General features: G+C 34.4%; 1 protein-coding gene across 1 annotated transcript in view; it reads right to left on the bottom strand.

The window, feature by feature from the left end:
* Positions 1–17,793, bottom strand: part of KDM4C (lysine demethylase 4C) — a 258,197-nt gene that overhangs the window by 98,684 nt on the left and 141,720 nt on the right. The window contains 3 exon segments of the mRNA XM_083883663.1: positions 2,761–2,837; positions 3,737–3,953; positions 4,777–4,958. Coding sequence (XP_083739789.1) covers positions 2,761–2,837; positions 3,737–3,953; positions 4,777–4,958 — 476 coding nt within the window.

Genomic DNA, 17,793 nt, shown 5'->3' with positions numbered 1-17,793 from the left:
CAATTTTGTGTAAGTGGAGGAATGACAAAGATTTTTTCCTCCTAAGAAATGAACTCTGAAACAAGGCTGTACCAGTAACTTCATAACTTCCATTATATTCTTCATTACACAAAACTTTCTTTCTCCTTGTTTTCCAGTCAACCTTCTCTTCAGGATTTAGTGTCTTAGCCAGAAGGGAATTTTTTAGACAGGTCATCTTCAGCTAAATCTCTTTCTTCTAGGAATCAATATCAAGTGTAGGGAAAACAATTTCAAACATTCAGGAAGCTGGATTTTCAGGGAGATGGTATTTCCTAATAACTAAATCTTCCCATTTTGTGCACTTTTCTGATATAAAAAAAAAGTAAATTTTGGAAGGCATGTACAGATATAATTCCCATAGATCTGTTTCAGATCTTCTACGACAGTTGCATTTTTTTCAGGAATGATTATCCAGAACAAAAATTTAGATGAATGTGATTTTTTAATTTAATTCATGTAGAAACTTGAAGCCTCAACTATGTTGGAATGTAGAATACCCACACTATATTTCCTACAGTTAAAAAAAAAAACAACAGGTTTTACAAATAAGGAATTTTCTTTAATTTCATCTCCCTATCCAGAAAGACTTATACTACAAAGCAAGTTAACATATCATATGTAAAACAACATGTATAGAAAACACATTCTGTGTTCAGTTTTGGTCAAAAAGGGTGTGGCTGGGCTGGAGAGGTCCAGAGAAGGGCCGTATAGATAACTAAAGGACTGGGAATCCTGCCATATGTGGAAAAGCTGAGAAAATTGAGATTGTTTGGCTATGAGTAAAGGCAGCTTAGGGATGACTTGATCATCTGGTTCCAGTATTTAAAAGGTGTCTATGAGGAAGATGGAGATTCCCTTTTTTACAAGGAATCACATAGAAAGTATGAGGGATAATGGGTACAAGTTATTCCTGGAGACAATCTGATTGATGCAAGAGGAAAAAAATTCACTCTGAGAACTATTGCAGTAATTTCCCAAGAGAACTGGTGAGTTTCCCTTTGTTGGACACTTAAAATTCATCTGAATTGATGTTAGGCCATCTTGTCTAGACTGTGTTTTTGCCAAGAAAGGTTGGACTAGATGATTCTTGAGGTCCCCTTCCAACCTCGTATTCTATGATTATATGAAAACATTATGAAAATTTTAAAATTTATTCAGAAAACATATGCATTTAATTCAAAGGAAGCATAAAACTTAAGCTGCAGGTTGGTACTACTAACTTGAACTGCTGATTTTTAAAAGGGAAAGTAGCACTTTGGGATAGCAGTATATTTAATTAACTTGTCATTTTTAATATACAGAAGATTGGTTAAAAGACAACTATATTATCTTAAGTATAATTCTAGGATTAGATAAATGTATTGTACTATTTTGAAGTGAAAGCTATTAGGATAATCTAAGGTTATCATCCAAACTCTGAAGGGACAGAAACATTTTCATAAGACGACAAACAGGATGAAATATGCAACAGCAATTATTATCACGCTGATGTCAGGAGTGAGGTTCCACACAAGCAAAAATATAGTAGCCTATTTAAGTTGGATACCAAAATAATAAATTTTTTCCCCAGAGACAACTACAGCCACATTGCTTGCAATGAATAATACTGTCCAAACAAGCAGAAGAGAACTATAGAAAAAACAAAATTCAGTGTCTATTTTATCATTCTGCTTCAAGGCATAATCAAGTCTTCTTCAACTATTCCTGTAAAGTGTTTCCATAGCATGTTTTTAAAAATCTTAAAGGAGTAGCTTCTATAACATCTCTACATATCCTAGCCATATCATTCACTACTTTTAGAAATAAAAATAAATAAAATTTCCTGCTATTAATATTAACTTCTGCTGATGCAGCTTAAAGCCTCTAAAAGTCATCTTGTTCCTAAAAGACAAAACAGAGATTCCCTTTCATACAAGGAGTCATGTGGAAAATACAAGGAGTAGTGGGTACAAGTTATTCCTGGAGACAACCTGATTAGACACAAGAGGAAAAAATTCCAGGCAATTGCTTATGTTACTCTTAATTATACACATACAATTTGACATTACAATACGTGACTTTTTTTTCTTTCTACTTTCCCCTCACTATACTAAGAAGATTAAATTATTTCAATCCTCCCTTATGGAATGATTGACATCTATCAGAAATGATTAAAAGAATTTTGGTTTACTGCAATTTCAGTTACAACTCTTGTATCTTCCATCATGGTTTTTTGAACATTGTATACCTACTGTGACAGACAGTTCTTCAGCTGGACTCTTACCAAAGCTGAAATTGTTCCAAGGATTATTATCAGGCTTTGCTTCTAGTACAAAGCTTAAGCATCCACATGTGATGGTTCAGATTCTATAGAACTGATGACATGTCCAGTTTGTGACCTGAACACAGGGTATTCGGGTAACCAATGAAAGATGAAAACTGGGTAATACCTATTTAGGAGAAATCTCACTTTCTCTTTTTCTCTTTCTCTCTTTTACATGCATTTTAATTTTCAGTTGTTTGCTTGAACAATTTTTTTTGCAAAATTATCCTGTTAGCCAAGCCTTTTCATGAGCCTGTGAAACTACACCAAGTTTGTCTATCAAAATGCCATTGCATTTTGCATTGAAATCTACTCATATTTTACAAATAGTTTTTCCTCAGAAAAAATATGCGGGCTGCATACCACATGAAATAACATGCATGCTACCTTTTTTTCCTACCTTAATTTCTAGCGTGTTAGATAGCTAAACAACTTACAGCTGTCCAGGCTTTTTTTCTGCATCGAGAACACAACCACTCATTATGGACTTCATGAGAAGGAACACCATAGCAACCTAGAACAAGAGAGTTGATTGATTATTATATTCCGTCTTTTTATCAATGATGTTGTACAATTCAATTATTCATAAACCTTAGTAAAACACATGCCTGCCCTGTGACAGAGGAGACTTTTACTATCTAGGCTTACTGCTAATATCATATGAAATATATCTTCCCAAAACTTAAATAAAAAGAACCCACAAAAATCCCTATAAAACAAATAAAACAAAAACCCAGTAAATCAAACTAAACAACAAATATCCCAAGCACTCAAAAAACCAAAATCACAATGAATTTCTTACTTTTGTCACTGCAATATCAAATCACTAACTCACCTGGAAGTAAAAATTTGACTTAATGTACTGACATTTATTCTGTGCAAATATATCACATTTCCAAATATCTTGTGGAATTCTTAGACTTAACTATTACAGTTCTACAATCTTTAGGAGATACTGCAGAAAAATCCATGCATTCATCAGTTATTGTTGCGATAAAAAGAATGTTAAGTGAAGGAAAATACTGCATCCCCAAATTTAATAGCAATATTCACAAGTCCTCCAGGAGAATTTCACTCTTAACTACTTAATAAGGACACACTAGCTTTTCACAGTGATTTAAAATAGGGAAGCAAAAGAGTAATTAAATCACTAGAACAGAAAAAAAGAATCAGAAGTTTGTGATCATCGATAGTTTACAAGACAGTTAATTCTTCAATATTTTCACAGCAACCATAAAGTCACAGAAAATGTAATGTGGTTTTCAAAAAAATTAGCCAGTGATTAAAGCATTACAAATGGAAATGGTTTTCAAGTACTTTTAAAGATATGCTAGAAGCCTAGCTAACTATTATTTATCAATAAAGCAAAATTTAAAATTACATTTCTGCCAAAAGAATAATTAGATTATTTACTTGCATGAACCCGTATGCAACACTTTGCACATGAAATCAAAAGACTTGTTCCATCTTCTTCAACAAAGGCATTTGATGGATAGTTTTCAGTGTTCTCTTCACTATAAATAAAACACATCTCTGGAATAAGAGGTTTGGTCTTCTCATTTTCTGCCATCAATGTTTCTGCTGAGTTTGCTTCATTGAAAGTAGGACTTTCTTCACTCTGATTTTCTGGCTGGAAAATAAACAAAATCTATATTTAAGTAAAAGAGAGTCTTACTCTTCTTTTTGACAGTGATTAAACTATTCCACCCCTCCCAACTTCTGTAGTAACAGTTTCATGAGAAAATTAACTGCCTCTAGGTATTTATCACAGTGATTCTACCTTGATTGTTCCAAGCAACTGTGACATCTAGAATAGCACTCAGCCTGTAAAACAGTGTTATTGCAGTGGTGTTCAGTGGTACTGTACCTCTTGGGCCATTTAGCTGGGTCCAGTACAATAGTCCCCATGCCAAGGAATTTCAAGCTTAGCACCTTCAGAATTAGCAACATAGTACTACAACACCATTTTTACTTGCCATTCGACACATTATTTCCACAAGACAGTATCAAACAGTGTTCTGCATTCTGCTTCCAAGGCAATATTCTTCCTGAGAACGCGTAAGTACTGTGAAAACACTTATTTCCTCAACGCTGAAGGAAGACAGCATAAAAGAGGCTCTAATACAAAGTATTTGGAGATTGGCATGTAAGGAAATAATTAGAAGATACAAACCTTCTTGGGTTCACCACACCAAAAAGTGTAATTTCAAGGGAAAATACACACACACTAACACAAACCCAGTGTAAATAGTAGTAAGAGGCATATAGTGTCTGTAGCCAAGGACAGATGAAGGTGAACACAGTATCAGTTCTAATTTTAATGGTACTGAGTTTATTTACCTCTCTCACAAACGAAATGCGTAAGTTTATCTTTTTATAATTTCTTGGAAATTAAGTAGCCAGGCAGCTATTTCACACTTCACCCAAAGATGAAGCTGGAGAATCTTGCTTACCTTATAGTATGGCATGAGAAGAGTGCAAATGGCACAGTGAGGTTTCTTTTTTGCACAAGCTGCATTGTACTCTTTTTCAGCATTGAAATTGCGTGGTCTTGTCTGCCACAGGTAGACCAGAGGCCTGGCCCATGCCTCTGATTCTTGAACTTTCTCTTCAATTAAGGTAGTCTCAGGCAGTTCTAAAAGAAAGCAAACAATGACTATTTTGTAGTCATGGAATGGAAATAAACAACAATGAATTTGTCACGTGTGCTAACAAAGAAGATCAAACAATGTTACAAAAAGGTGTGCAAATATAGATGCAGAAGTGTAAAAGAATGTTGTGTCAGGAAAAACCCACAATTAAGTGCTTTGACATCTGCGTCATGAGCTGATCGCCTCAGGTACAGCATAAGAAAGTAGCTCTACTGTTTACAATTTGCATTTGTATCAACATTATATCCCACTCTCCCACTGTCTCCTTAATCCCTCCAAACTCTATCTCCTCTCCCTTCATGCATACTGCCCTAAATTCCTTAGGAACAAAACATATTGCATCCTGGCAACAGCACCAGACAAATCACTCTACTCACACAGGATGGTACCTCACTAAGTTTTCATGGAGAGCGACATTCATCTTCCAAAGGGAAAAAAAGGCAAACATTATAGGCAGGGAGTAATGGGGAACAATCAGAGCTAAGAAGTACAGAGACATGCATGCTGGATCATATGGACAGTGACTATTAAATCTTTCACAATCAATGAGAAGGCATGTAGGTGTCAATCAGAATAATTATGTGAATGTGGAAAGAAAAATGTGAAAAGCTTTGAATTAAACTTCAGATAACAAAACCAGTCTATAGCACACAGTCCTTTTCTAATGATGTATTTAAGAAAAACTGTTCACTTCAGAAGAAGAAAATTCCAACACAAAGAAACATTTAAGTATGTTAACCTGATTCATCACATTCCTTCAGCCCATGACTACTTTCTCCACTTTATGAAAAAGCAGAGGCTTTATGCGTCTCCTATGATAAATGTCACACATTGCTAAAAAGCACTATAAAGTTTGCAATGTTTTATCAGTGTTGAATAATGTATTAACTAAAATATTTGTCTACAAGCAAGATAAATGTAATAAAAATAAATTAATAAATATATCCTGCATGTGATTTTTAATCCATTTTTATGGTTTCTCAAAAGAACTAGCATCAATTCAATAAACACTTGCCAATAATCTGGGTAGAAGGGCACAAAGAAAACAACTGCAAAAAAAGCTGCCAATATTTAGCAGCAGAGCTTTCTGGTGAAAAATCTAGCTTTTTCAGTGAACAGCAGTGAAGAAACAGATGAACACAAGGAGAAGATAAACATATAGAATGCCAGCATTACACTTATAACTTTTTGAATTACTTACTTTTTAAGTTGAAAGCTTAGCAAAGTTTTTGCTTAAAAATTTCTGTCCAATCATATTTTCTCTACTGCTTACAATTTTAAAGAACTTTAAGAGACATAGCCCTGAAAGTTATTTCTCTAGTTATTTCTCTAGTTCTTTTCCTATCTATTTAATTTTTCCTTTAAAGAGCCATCTACAAGTAGCTTCAGCTTTACACTTTTTTTTTTTTTTAATTCTCCCTTTTACATTATTTTCCTTCAGGACCTAGTACTCATTGTTTTAAATATTTTCATTAGAGTTGTGACCTCACAGAAAATTCAGAGCTTGATACTCCGTTTTGCAGAAAACAGAGGCACACAGAATATGTAGTGGAGGTTTGTATTCCACACCTATTATCCACTTTGAAACTGACATCCTTCGATTGCATCACTCCTTATCACCACTCCAATCACCATAATTCTCCCCATGATGCCCAGAACCTCAGCCTGTAATGCTCTTCTTTATTCAAAAATCTATCTTCATATTCACAGTCCTGGAACCAATTCTCAGTTGATAATTGTAGTTCTCTCATACAATGTTCTGGCTTTTCACTGCCTACAGTAGACTGCTGAGTTCATAACTGTATTTGTTCTGGTCTTAATGGAAAAGAAATTTACATCTTAATTTTATATAAATTCCATAGTACCAGTTCCCTCTTGTTGATCTTTACAAAGGCTTTCCCAACCAAGAAATTAAAAAGAATGCAAGAGACAAGAAGAAAGTTGGCTTTTTAACCGACTGTTGTTACTGTCAAGAATTTTGTATTTACTTTTGAATCTCATTACAAACTAAGCCAGGGACAATATGTCACATGCATATGTACCAGACTCTATGTTTCACAAACTCATGAAAATTTAACATAATTTTAATAAATCTATTTTCTCCTTTACATTATGTTTAGAGCACTTCCAGTTAGGTATTGACTAGAAGCAAACACTCCTCATTATTTGCCTCTGATCTCTAATGTCTATAATTCTTTATTCTGTGTCCTTCTACATCCTTTGAGGTCTGACTGTCTTCTCCATGATCCTTACTGCAGTCTTCTGTCTCTGCAAGAACTACACAAGCTCTCTAATATGATCCTCTGGTATATTACACCAACCCCTCGGTCTCCTCCACCATAACAAGAAAGGAAAAATATCCATCCTCTTTTCAAAGGGAGGCTGCCTAATCCAGTACTTAAAGGAATGGTTCAGTAACGGGATACAAAACTAAGAGAAGAGAGAATAGATGTTCCTAAGGATTACAAGCTTTGATACTCTGTTATCACTATTGCAAGGCTAATAATTTCTCCTCAGGAATTTCCTAGGCAACCTTGAGCTTAAACGACCATCTTTCAAGGGCTTCAGAAATATTAGTTCATCTCCTTATGATCAACATTCACCCACTCACACTGAGAAAATCAAATATCAAAAGAAATTGGTCTTAAAAAAAAAAGTTACATGGCCCCATTACAAAACAGGTCAATGCTGCCTTAACTTCCTTACAAGGGACAACTTGTAACATTTTGTGCAACTGTTCTACATCAGTAGAACATGTTCAGTTTCACTCTGTGCGCATTATCAGCACATTTTGTGTGCTTTATCGGCACCAGTGAGAGGAAAGATTTCCACATAAGCTTCTCTGGTAGTACAAGTGAAGGTACCTTCCTGGTTTCGATGTAGTCAGAGAAGTCATGCAACATGAATAAAAACTAAGAATCTGGTTAACCAAAACAGGCAAGGAAATTAAAAAAAAAACCAGCTCTCCAACTGTCTGAGAGAAGGCATAAAGAATATAATTACTTGATGTAATAAACACTGCTGTCTTGGCACCGCTCATGGCCTTTCTTCACTTGTTTGTTTGATAATACCAATGTCCTATTTATGTCCAAAAACATTGTGGAAAACTTAAGGGATTTTTAGATTTCTTTTTTTTTTCTGTTTATCCAGTGCTTCTCACTCATTTTATTTTCTTAAATTACTCCTTTCATTACTTACTATTTAGCTGAAGAGTGATCTGTAGTTCAGTGTAAAATAAATTTACTTTCCTAACAGTGTTGCATGCAATCTCAGGGTAGATATTCAGGCCCCTCACATGAGCACTGTGTTTCTCTGATTAGATGTATCTATTAGAAGGACACAAAACAACTGCAGCCTCCAGCTGGCTCCATTCAAAATCTACCTAAACTGAGGATTCTCAAAATAAGAACAGAAAACAATTTGTAGTGTTCATACTGACTGAAAGATCTCAGAAACTCCACTGTCATAAGCAAGAATACTTTTTATTTCAGTTGTGAATCAGTTCCAATTCCAAGTACTCAAAATCTGCAAAAACTCTGGTGGAAGCATTTGTTCCTACAGTGAAAGGCATATTGCCTCCCACACCCCATCAAAAAAAAAGCATCTACTTTATAAGACCAGTATGTAATGTTTCAAGAAACACTAAGAACATGATGTTTCTCACTCATAATCTTACATACTGGCATTTTTCTGAAAGAGCATGAGAATTCTCTCAGTTCTTGTAAAGCAAGTTTTGATTAACAGTCACCTATGCAATGCTGCCAACCAACAACACTCTCCGATATGCAATCAAGCCTTCATTGTGATAACTTGGCCTTGCTCTAAGAGCAGCTACCAACAGCCCAAGACCAGCAATTTGAAAGATAAAGGTCAATCAATGCAATGATATGAAACATAATATGTGTCTACAGGGAGCATTTTCTTTACACAGCACATGAAATGGAGCTCGGGGAATCTACCTTGACTTCTGTGTCTGCTGTAACTCAGACCAAGTCACTGACACTTTCTCACAGTTTGCTGACTGTAAGTGCATGAACAGGACTCTCACAGGTGTGCAAAAGAACTCCTTGCTATGAACTCTGGTGTAATATTTTTTTTCAGCTTTTTGGCACGCAACATACATTTCAAATTAAGAGGTAATCAAGAAAAAAGTGAATAAAGCATCTTTAGTATTCTTCCATATGGAAACTTTCAACTCAACTACAGTACAAAATACATCTCACTGTGAGAGAGAATAAAAGAAAAATACAGGATTTAAACCTGCTAGCCATGACAGAGAAATCTGCACCTCAATTGACAGCACCGTTCAAGAGATTGTACACTCATGCATAACACACAGACTGACTGACAAATATCAAGGAAAGGTATTTATTTTGCAAGTCTGTTATGTCAGTATGCACATGTTTTTTAATTATTCTTATATGAATGAAATCCATTTCTTGTAACTTCTGTTATATTTCTTGCTGTACATATATCACACATTCATGCTGAAGTCTAAAATGGCTTAACAGTCAAAAAATGTATTAACTGGATGAGGTACTGGAGCCTATTCCTAAGTACGTAAAAACATACACCACTTATAGTGGTCAGAGATCTTGAATCCCCCTAAACTACCTGAGCATTTTTACTTCACTGCAAATATAATGTTTTTTTTCCTAGTATTACTTTACCAGATACGATTTATAATTAGGTAAAATATTTTGTTTCCTAAGGGGTTAGACCAAGTGCTCTTTTTTCCAACAGAAAAGCAGAAACACTTGATGATACAATTACGACTTTAAATAAATGCTTAACAGTTGATATAAATCTTACTGTATCATATTGCGCTGATTTCGGCTAGGGTAGAGCTAATTTTCTTCACAGTAACTAGTATGGAGCTGTGTTTTGTATTTGTACTGAAAATGACATTGATAGTATAGAGATGTTTTAGTTATTGCTGAACAGTGCTTGCACAGCATCACGGCCTTTCCTGCATCTTGTGCCACACTGACAGTGAGTGGTACAAGAATATTCCAACTGTCTCCCCAATCTGGTTTGTGGCAGAGGGTGTGAGCAGCTTTGTGGTGCTTAGATGCCAGCCAGGCTTAAACCACAACACATATAATTCAGCCATAGTGTCAGTGACAGTACAAAGTGATTAGCAATATTAAACTCAATGATAGTTCCTGCTATCATATTCATACCTGAAAAGAGTATATCCATAGGATCAATTAATCTTTGTAATGTAATTTCAGAAATACCAGTTCTCATTAATGTGATTATTCATATGCATCTGTACCCCTTCACATATTTAAGAAAAGTTAAACAATTCATTAAAACAAACTGTGTAGACAAAAAGAAAATTATAGCCCAGGACCTGTTTTGATACAAAGGAAACTCCTTCCATAGCAAAGTATTTCTAAACAGCCACTATACTGCTTTCCAAGTGAGTAAGTGAATGAATTAATTGTTTTCACTAATGTTACTGGTTTAACAGTTTGTGGGAAACATGCTCCAACACACAATGCTTTGAATGGTTTTTGCTTACTAAGTTAAACTCAAATTATCAGACAGAAAACATTTGGGCCATTTGCAGAATGGGCAGTTGCCAGCATTTGCTGATTTAACCCAGCAGATGTGAAAAGCCATAGACAGTAATACAGTACAATTTGCTTTTGCCAATCTCAACAATGATTTTGCTGCTTGAGGTTATGTTTCACTGATGTTTCCTGGCTTTTTACAGCAGCATTCTCCGCTACGAAGAGCACAGAAGCATCTGTTATTTTTCAGGTAGTGGAGCATAATCTCAGCCCTGGGAGGCATTATCTGTAGTTTCTTATGTCCTGGAGGAAATAATAATAATAGTAATACAAATTTAAAAAAAAAAAAAGTCATGGAACAGTCTTCTAGTTGAAAACGTCACTGTTCCACCAGTGTATCAGCAAACTTAGTTTCAGAAATTGTCTTTTTTATTTTCAGTAATGAAAGACATAGATCTCCTAGCAAAATATGAACAGAAGAACTTTTTCATTTATTGTACTGTTCAAGAACTTTCATTTCTTGTATGGGACCACTAAGTACAAGTATTGTGAAGTATGTATGCACTTTTGGTTAGAGAGCCTAATTGCCAAATTAGCTATTAATACTTCAGTTCTCATAAAAATTCAGAGGTCTAGAAGTTAAGCCGAAGAGCTCCTGGATCAAATCAGGTTTAGCTCCCAAAACAAAGAAATGGGGTGCTTTAATTAAAAAAAAAAAGTTAAATATAAAAGTAGTGTAAGACATCAGTTGTAGCAGACCTCAAAATGTTTTGAAAAGTTTGAAAAATTCAGCAATAAAAAAAATTGAAAGACAATTTCACAGATTTGGAAGATTTGATACTGGGATAGTCTGACTTTCCTTCACCATAGTATTAGAGCCCCATAATGAAATTCACATTTCACTGGTGATTGAACTGTGTATTGTGATTGCTACACTTTGCTCAATGTAATTTGTACATGTCTTGTGACTGAACTGTATATTACAATTCAACACCCTGCTAAACATATTTTGTATCTTACCTGTAACTTAAATGGATTCCTGTATCACTTTGCTAAATCGAAATCCCATGTAATTTCAAATACAAAAATTCACTAATCCATTCACACACAAAATATCTAGAAGAACCTAGTTACATTAACTGGCACAGGCAGAAGGCTTTTCCTGAGGGTGAGCGGTACCCACTAAAATAGTAATGATTACTTTAGCAAAAACATTCTTTCTGATGTGGTGTCAGTCACAAATAAGAACCTAGTAAGAAAAATCTCATTGTGATTAAGACTGGCTGCAGACAGACACTACCATTTAAAACAGTAAATAAAGTTAGTATAAATACAAGCAAAGGCTGGAAAAATCTCACCAATAACTTTGAAAAGGAAGGATGGGAATACCCTGACCATGATTTTTCATGGAAAGCAGGAAACACTGATCCCCCACCAATACTTCAGATGAATATGAAAAACTGAAAACTTCTAAGAAGTTTAAAAAAGGAGAGAAAAGCAGGGCTTCGCACATTGCTGGGTATTTAGTTATAAGCACTAGTGCCTAAGTTAGAAGAGGAGAAATTAACACAGCATATTAGAACAAGTAAAAGAAACAGTTAAATAGCATAACTTAAACAAAGTCGAATTCCTATTATACTGCATTTTCAATATGCAGAATATGTAAAATGACCCTGTCAGGCTGTGCTGGACCCCAATCTTTCTCTCTAACAAATTGCAAAGTAACTAAAACGTATTTGATTTACATTATTATGATTCTGATAAACCAACTTAGAGAAAGCTCTGAGGATTCATAGCATAGAGATTCAGTCTATCTTTAAATGATCTGTAAAACTAGATTTACAGAACTATAGCATTGTTATTTTTGAAAATCACCCTTTTTTTTACTGCAACAAAATGATTATCTATTTGAAACACTAGATAATTAAGATACCAAATAATTACAAGGGATAAAAACCAATCTTTCATTCACAACATTCTCTAAATAGCTGCATTCCGCATGCGCAACTTTTTTGTGCATATGGAATGAAGAATTTAACCTAGCAGTTAAAGTTCAAATTATCGAAGATGTCTACTTATTCTGGCTACCTAAGGTGAGGCACAAGCAAGACATTCTTACTGATGCTAATGTCTATGACCTATCCAGTGTCTCCAGAAACAGAGCTACTTACCATGTCCAGAAGACAAGCTCAAAGGTGACCCACTAGTCACACAACTTTTTTAAAATGTGGACAGGAGGACACAGAAAGGGAGATATCCTTAAATCTGTATGAACTGTCAACAGCATATTGATATCATAATTTCCATTGCTGTATATATATGTGTGTGTATATATACAGTATATAGTATATATTAAAGCAATTCCAGTAATTTCACCTCTCTTTGCACTGTGTATATTTAAATAATAGGCCCTGTATTTATAAATCTGTTCAAAGAGGCATCTCAGCAAAATCAAAGCAGAAAGAAAAGATCTGCTGGAATCTACTGCACAGCCTATCAACAGAAAACATAGTTGTCAGTACAAAACCACTACAAGCCCTGTCTACAAGATAAAGATTAGCAGATATCTGCTCTATTGAAAAGCTTTAATTCATAGCACTTATTAACAGCTGCTTTCTCAATCCCATTCCCTCATGTAATTTTTCACAGTTCTTTTTAAAAAATCATATTTTGCATTCCAATGTAATCTGCTTGTGGTCAATGTACTTATTACAAAAAAAAAAAAAAAAAAAAAACAACAAAACCACCTTGATCAATTGCTAAAATTACATTGGAATTTAGGAACTCATATTGTCATCCATGTATATGCTTACTGATTTACCAATTAAACACCATAGTCTTCCAGGATATACATCTGTACAAAAGTGGAAAAGAAGTCATCAGACATGTCTTGCCTACTAACAAAACAAGTCCCTCAGGTACAACAGAATTCTTTGCTGGTATTTCCTTATTTTGGAAATTAAAATGTAACATCATTGATCATACTGCCAAATATTATATGATCAAATAAATATTCAATTATTCTGTTAGAGTCCTTTAGAAATAATATGAAGCAGAATCACCAACGTACTCCTGTTTTATGCTACTCTAAAAAGAAAAAACAGTATAAAGTGGGGAAAACATATTTCATGGTTATTTTGTATCTCTCAGGCAACACAAATCTAACCTACATCAATATACTATTCCAGCACAAGTTCCTCTGGGCAAAACATAAGTGAAATTTGAGGAACAAGGTTACTGGAATGCATTCATTTCAGATGAGATTGTCCAGAAGTTCACTGAACCAAGGTCTTTTTCTAAGTATATAAGTTAAGTACAGAAGATGCAAAACAGACTCAGCCACAGATCCAATTTCATAACAAATCAATGCCCAAATTATAATTATAAATTTATACCTTCTAGCTACAGCTCCTGCAGACCACTAAAACAAACACCCCATAAACACTTCAAACACTAGAAAACAATTGCTTTTAAACTCTTTCAAGAATCAATTTATTAAAAGCACTTATTTGTACATTAAAATATGTATATCTTACATACACTTCTCAGCCAAGAAAATACAGTTAGCAAAACCCCTTTGGTATTAAAATTAAGTCACTTTCAGTACTAATAGTTTACAATACAGCTTTGGATTTTGATAAAGACAATGATAATTCTATGGACCAGGGGTTTTTTAATTTGAAAAACTAAAGTTATTACAAGAATAACTTATAAGGCAATACGCTGCACCAACACTGAATTAATGAATTAATTAATCAATTAATTAATCCTTTATAAATGCAAGTGATATGTTGTGTCTCTCTTGTGTTTAGCATAACTGCGTAACAGAAACAGAAGCTCAGCTCCAGAAGATCACCCTACAGAAGGGATATCTATCTCCTTGGTAAACGTCACATCCAGTTTGCCTACCAACTCCACTGCTAACCTTGAGAAGGCAACTGAGAGGCTGCACTAATGCATCTTCATTTTGGCATACCTGATAATGAGAAATTATACATGCTTTTCTATACAAGATTGTAATTCTATCCAGTCCTTTATGAGGTGAAATACCATATTTTAAAGCTAAGAAAGCAACACAATTAGAGCTGCAAGGTTCATCTAGAGAACAATGACTCTTCAGTGATCATAACATACACCACTCTCCAGCAAATGAGGATAAATGTTAGAAGAACTGGTTCAAATTTCACTCTTGATCAAAATACTGGCTAATCTTAGATCCTGGAGGTGTCCACTAAAAGGCAGTTAACTGCTACTCACGAAACATGTCAAGGGACAAGAGCTGGCAGTGGTAATAATCAAAGCTGTCAGTTCTTGCCATATACTGGAGATCAGCTGCTGGCCCACAAGGTTGACAAGAGTGCTGGAAATTCAGGAAAAGCTTTTATTTGACCTTTTAACATATCCCTTTCCTAAATACCTACTAAAGATTATACCACATTTTTATAAAAGGTTTCTTGGGGTCTTCAGAACACAACATGCTTCCTAAGTGTCAGAACTTTTTTGTAATTACATCAGTCATGCATTGAAAATTGAATTTAAACAAAACAGAAGCAATGTATGTCCCAGAGAAAAGGACAGAAACCACATTTTTCTAGCACACTTATACTGTTGAAGGGGTAGATAGTGCTGGATTCTTCAGTGCTAAATGGTGATGATATATGAAAAAAACATATAAATTATGGGTTTGATTTACTCATACACAAAAGCAAAGTATTTTAAATGAGTAAAACTTAATTCAACAAAACATTATGAGAGGGAAAGCAATTCTGGAAATTGTAATACTAATGTGGTAAGTATAAATATGCCTCTATCAACTGGTTTAACAAATTCTTATCTACCTATGCAGCACCAGGAAAAAAAAAATTTTCTGAAGTGAGAACCTTCAAGCAAAATCTCCCATTTTAAGCTCTGAAACAAAAGAATAGTAACTGCATCTACAAGTGGAATTTTCCCCTATTTAAGCAGGTTTAGCCTATTTATGATGTTACTGAACAAGCCTTAAATGATTTGATTTCTCATATGAAATCAAGCACATCTCACAGGATGCTGACAGTAAATGTGAAAACTAAGGCTTTACACTATCTCACAGCAGAAGCCACTGTTCCCATTTACAAAGGTTCTCTCTTTCTGTTTCCTTATCTTACAAACTAATGAAAGCAAAATTACTTTGAAATCCTGAATCATACTTAAAATGCTAAAAAACATATACAAAGAGCTTCATACTGAATTCAGTCTATATGCTATAATTATATCATTTAGAGCAATGGGGAATTTTAGTCAACTTGAATCTAAAAACAGTTTCTAATGTTGCGTGACCAAACAGTGCTGGAAAGAAATCTCTGGGACCAATCAATGTGCATGCAAAGTTAGTATGCTTACTCCTTCTGCTGAATTTGCTTTTTTATTGCTTAAGTGAGCAGAAATACAACCATATTAAATACAACAGAATATTTTTACCACAAGTTAATATACTGCATTGAGTATAAGACCAAGGTTCATTACATAAAAATTGTTAGTATGTTGAGTGTGACATACAGCCTACATTGTACTGCTGCACTTACTTTCTTGAACTGGCAGCTTGAGCTACAATTTCTAGGATTGATTCCCCAATCCCTAGTGTTTCTCAGTGCTCAGTCTTTTAGGCATTAATTCCACAAGAAGTCAGACATACACAGGGCAAGGCTTCAGGGAGAGTAAAAAAAATAGCACCAACAGACAACAAATAAATAATTAACCTAATTATTAACCTAATTATTTTTCATAAAGAAAGACACATATATGTAAGAATATACAGTGGTAAAAAGAAAGCACAAAACTCAAATATCCAAGTGATCTTGTGAAAAAAAATTAATTTCTGCCAAAGAACTCTGCATTAAAAGTGAATTCAGAAAGTCTCTGCTAAGATTTAAGCATGCCGTTCACTATGATAGTATTCTATTTGCAAAATTACAATTCTGAAATGGCTTTGACAGTGTCAAAGAATGCTGCCTACATGTTATTAACATCTTCTGATCACCTCCATTCACAGCAACTTAATAGAATCCTAGTATCTGAAAGACTTCAAATGTATTAATTTGAATATATTTTATCTGTATTAGAAATGGCTACAGACTATCCGATTTGAGGAAAGTGATACAAGTTGCAGATGAAATATAAAGCCTCTGTTTCTTAACTTTTCACAACAGCACTAGCCTGTATCTTCTTCCTTTATTTTGTTCGCATTTATTATTTTACCAGACCCAGATAAATTAAAATATAAACTAATATACATTACATAAACACCCCTTGTAAAACAATCAGAAATTACTCTACTCTACTCAGACTATACTATCATCATCTCAGCTAGCATCATTTTTGCCCAAAAACACAGAGAAGAACTGAGTAAGTATGGATGCTGAATTACATTTATACTAACTCCAGAATATGGATGAAACACTTTCATGAAGACAAACGTTGTCATTAGCACATTGATACTGATTACTTCTCTAGTATCTGACACAAACAATATTGAAAAAAATCAGGAAATCATCTGGCCACGTATCTTTAACCCACATGCCATCATGTGTCAGGCAGCTTAATGACGCTACAGTTTGCCAGTCTCCTTCACCAGTTCTTCGTCTTTGTCTTGGGTGTAAACATTCTGCTCACCCAAATGCTACTGTTTCTCTTTTAGTGCTCTTACGAAAGTCAGCTGATAAATTGGAACAGAATTAGAGAAGATGCAAGAAAATAATAATAATTCCAGTTCCAGCTAGGAAATACCAATTACTGCCATGTCCAATAAAACTCTTAATTACGTCCTTCAATCAGTAAGCAGACGCGCTTAATGGCTACTCATTCTAAGACAGCTCGCACTTTCCTAACAAAATGCACACTTATCTATCAGAAAGACAATCATCATGCAAAGAAAAAAGGTTTATGATTTCTTGTCAGGATGTTGCTACTTTCACATAAAATTAATACACCAAGAAGCTGGCAAACTACTGGATGAGATGGAAAATGTCTTGGTATTAGAAAAATCTTTGACTCAAAACTATCGTCATATCTTCATCTAGCCAGATTATATCATACACAATCCATGCTTAAATAGGAAATTCACAATATGTTTAAACCGCAACACTGAAAAAGCATCAGCAGGCAAAAAGAATATAATCTCTAATTAAAAAAAGTGCAACCTACTAAATATTAAATCTTTAATTACTTTACTAGATGAAACTTACTATCATGCTGTAAATTACCATAACATTTTTTGAAATACGCTCTGTCTAGCCCTCAAGGTATTCAAACATACTCATATATG

The sequence above is a fragment of the Zosterops lateralis genome (assembly GCF_965231275.1).
Source record: "Zosterops lateralis genome assembly, chromosome: Z".
NCBI classification, from domain to species: domain Eukaryota; kingdom Metazoa; phylum Chordata; class Aves; order Passeriformes; family Zosteropidae; genus Zosterops; species Zosterops lateralis.
This window is presented reverse-complemented; position numbering and strand designations above follow the sequence as displayed.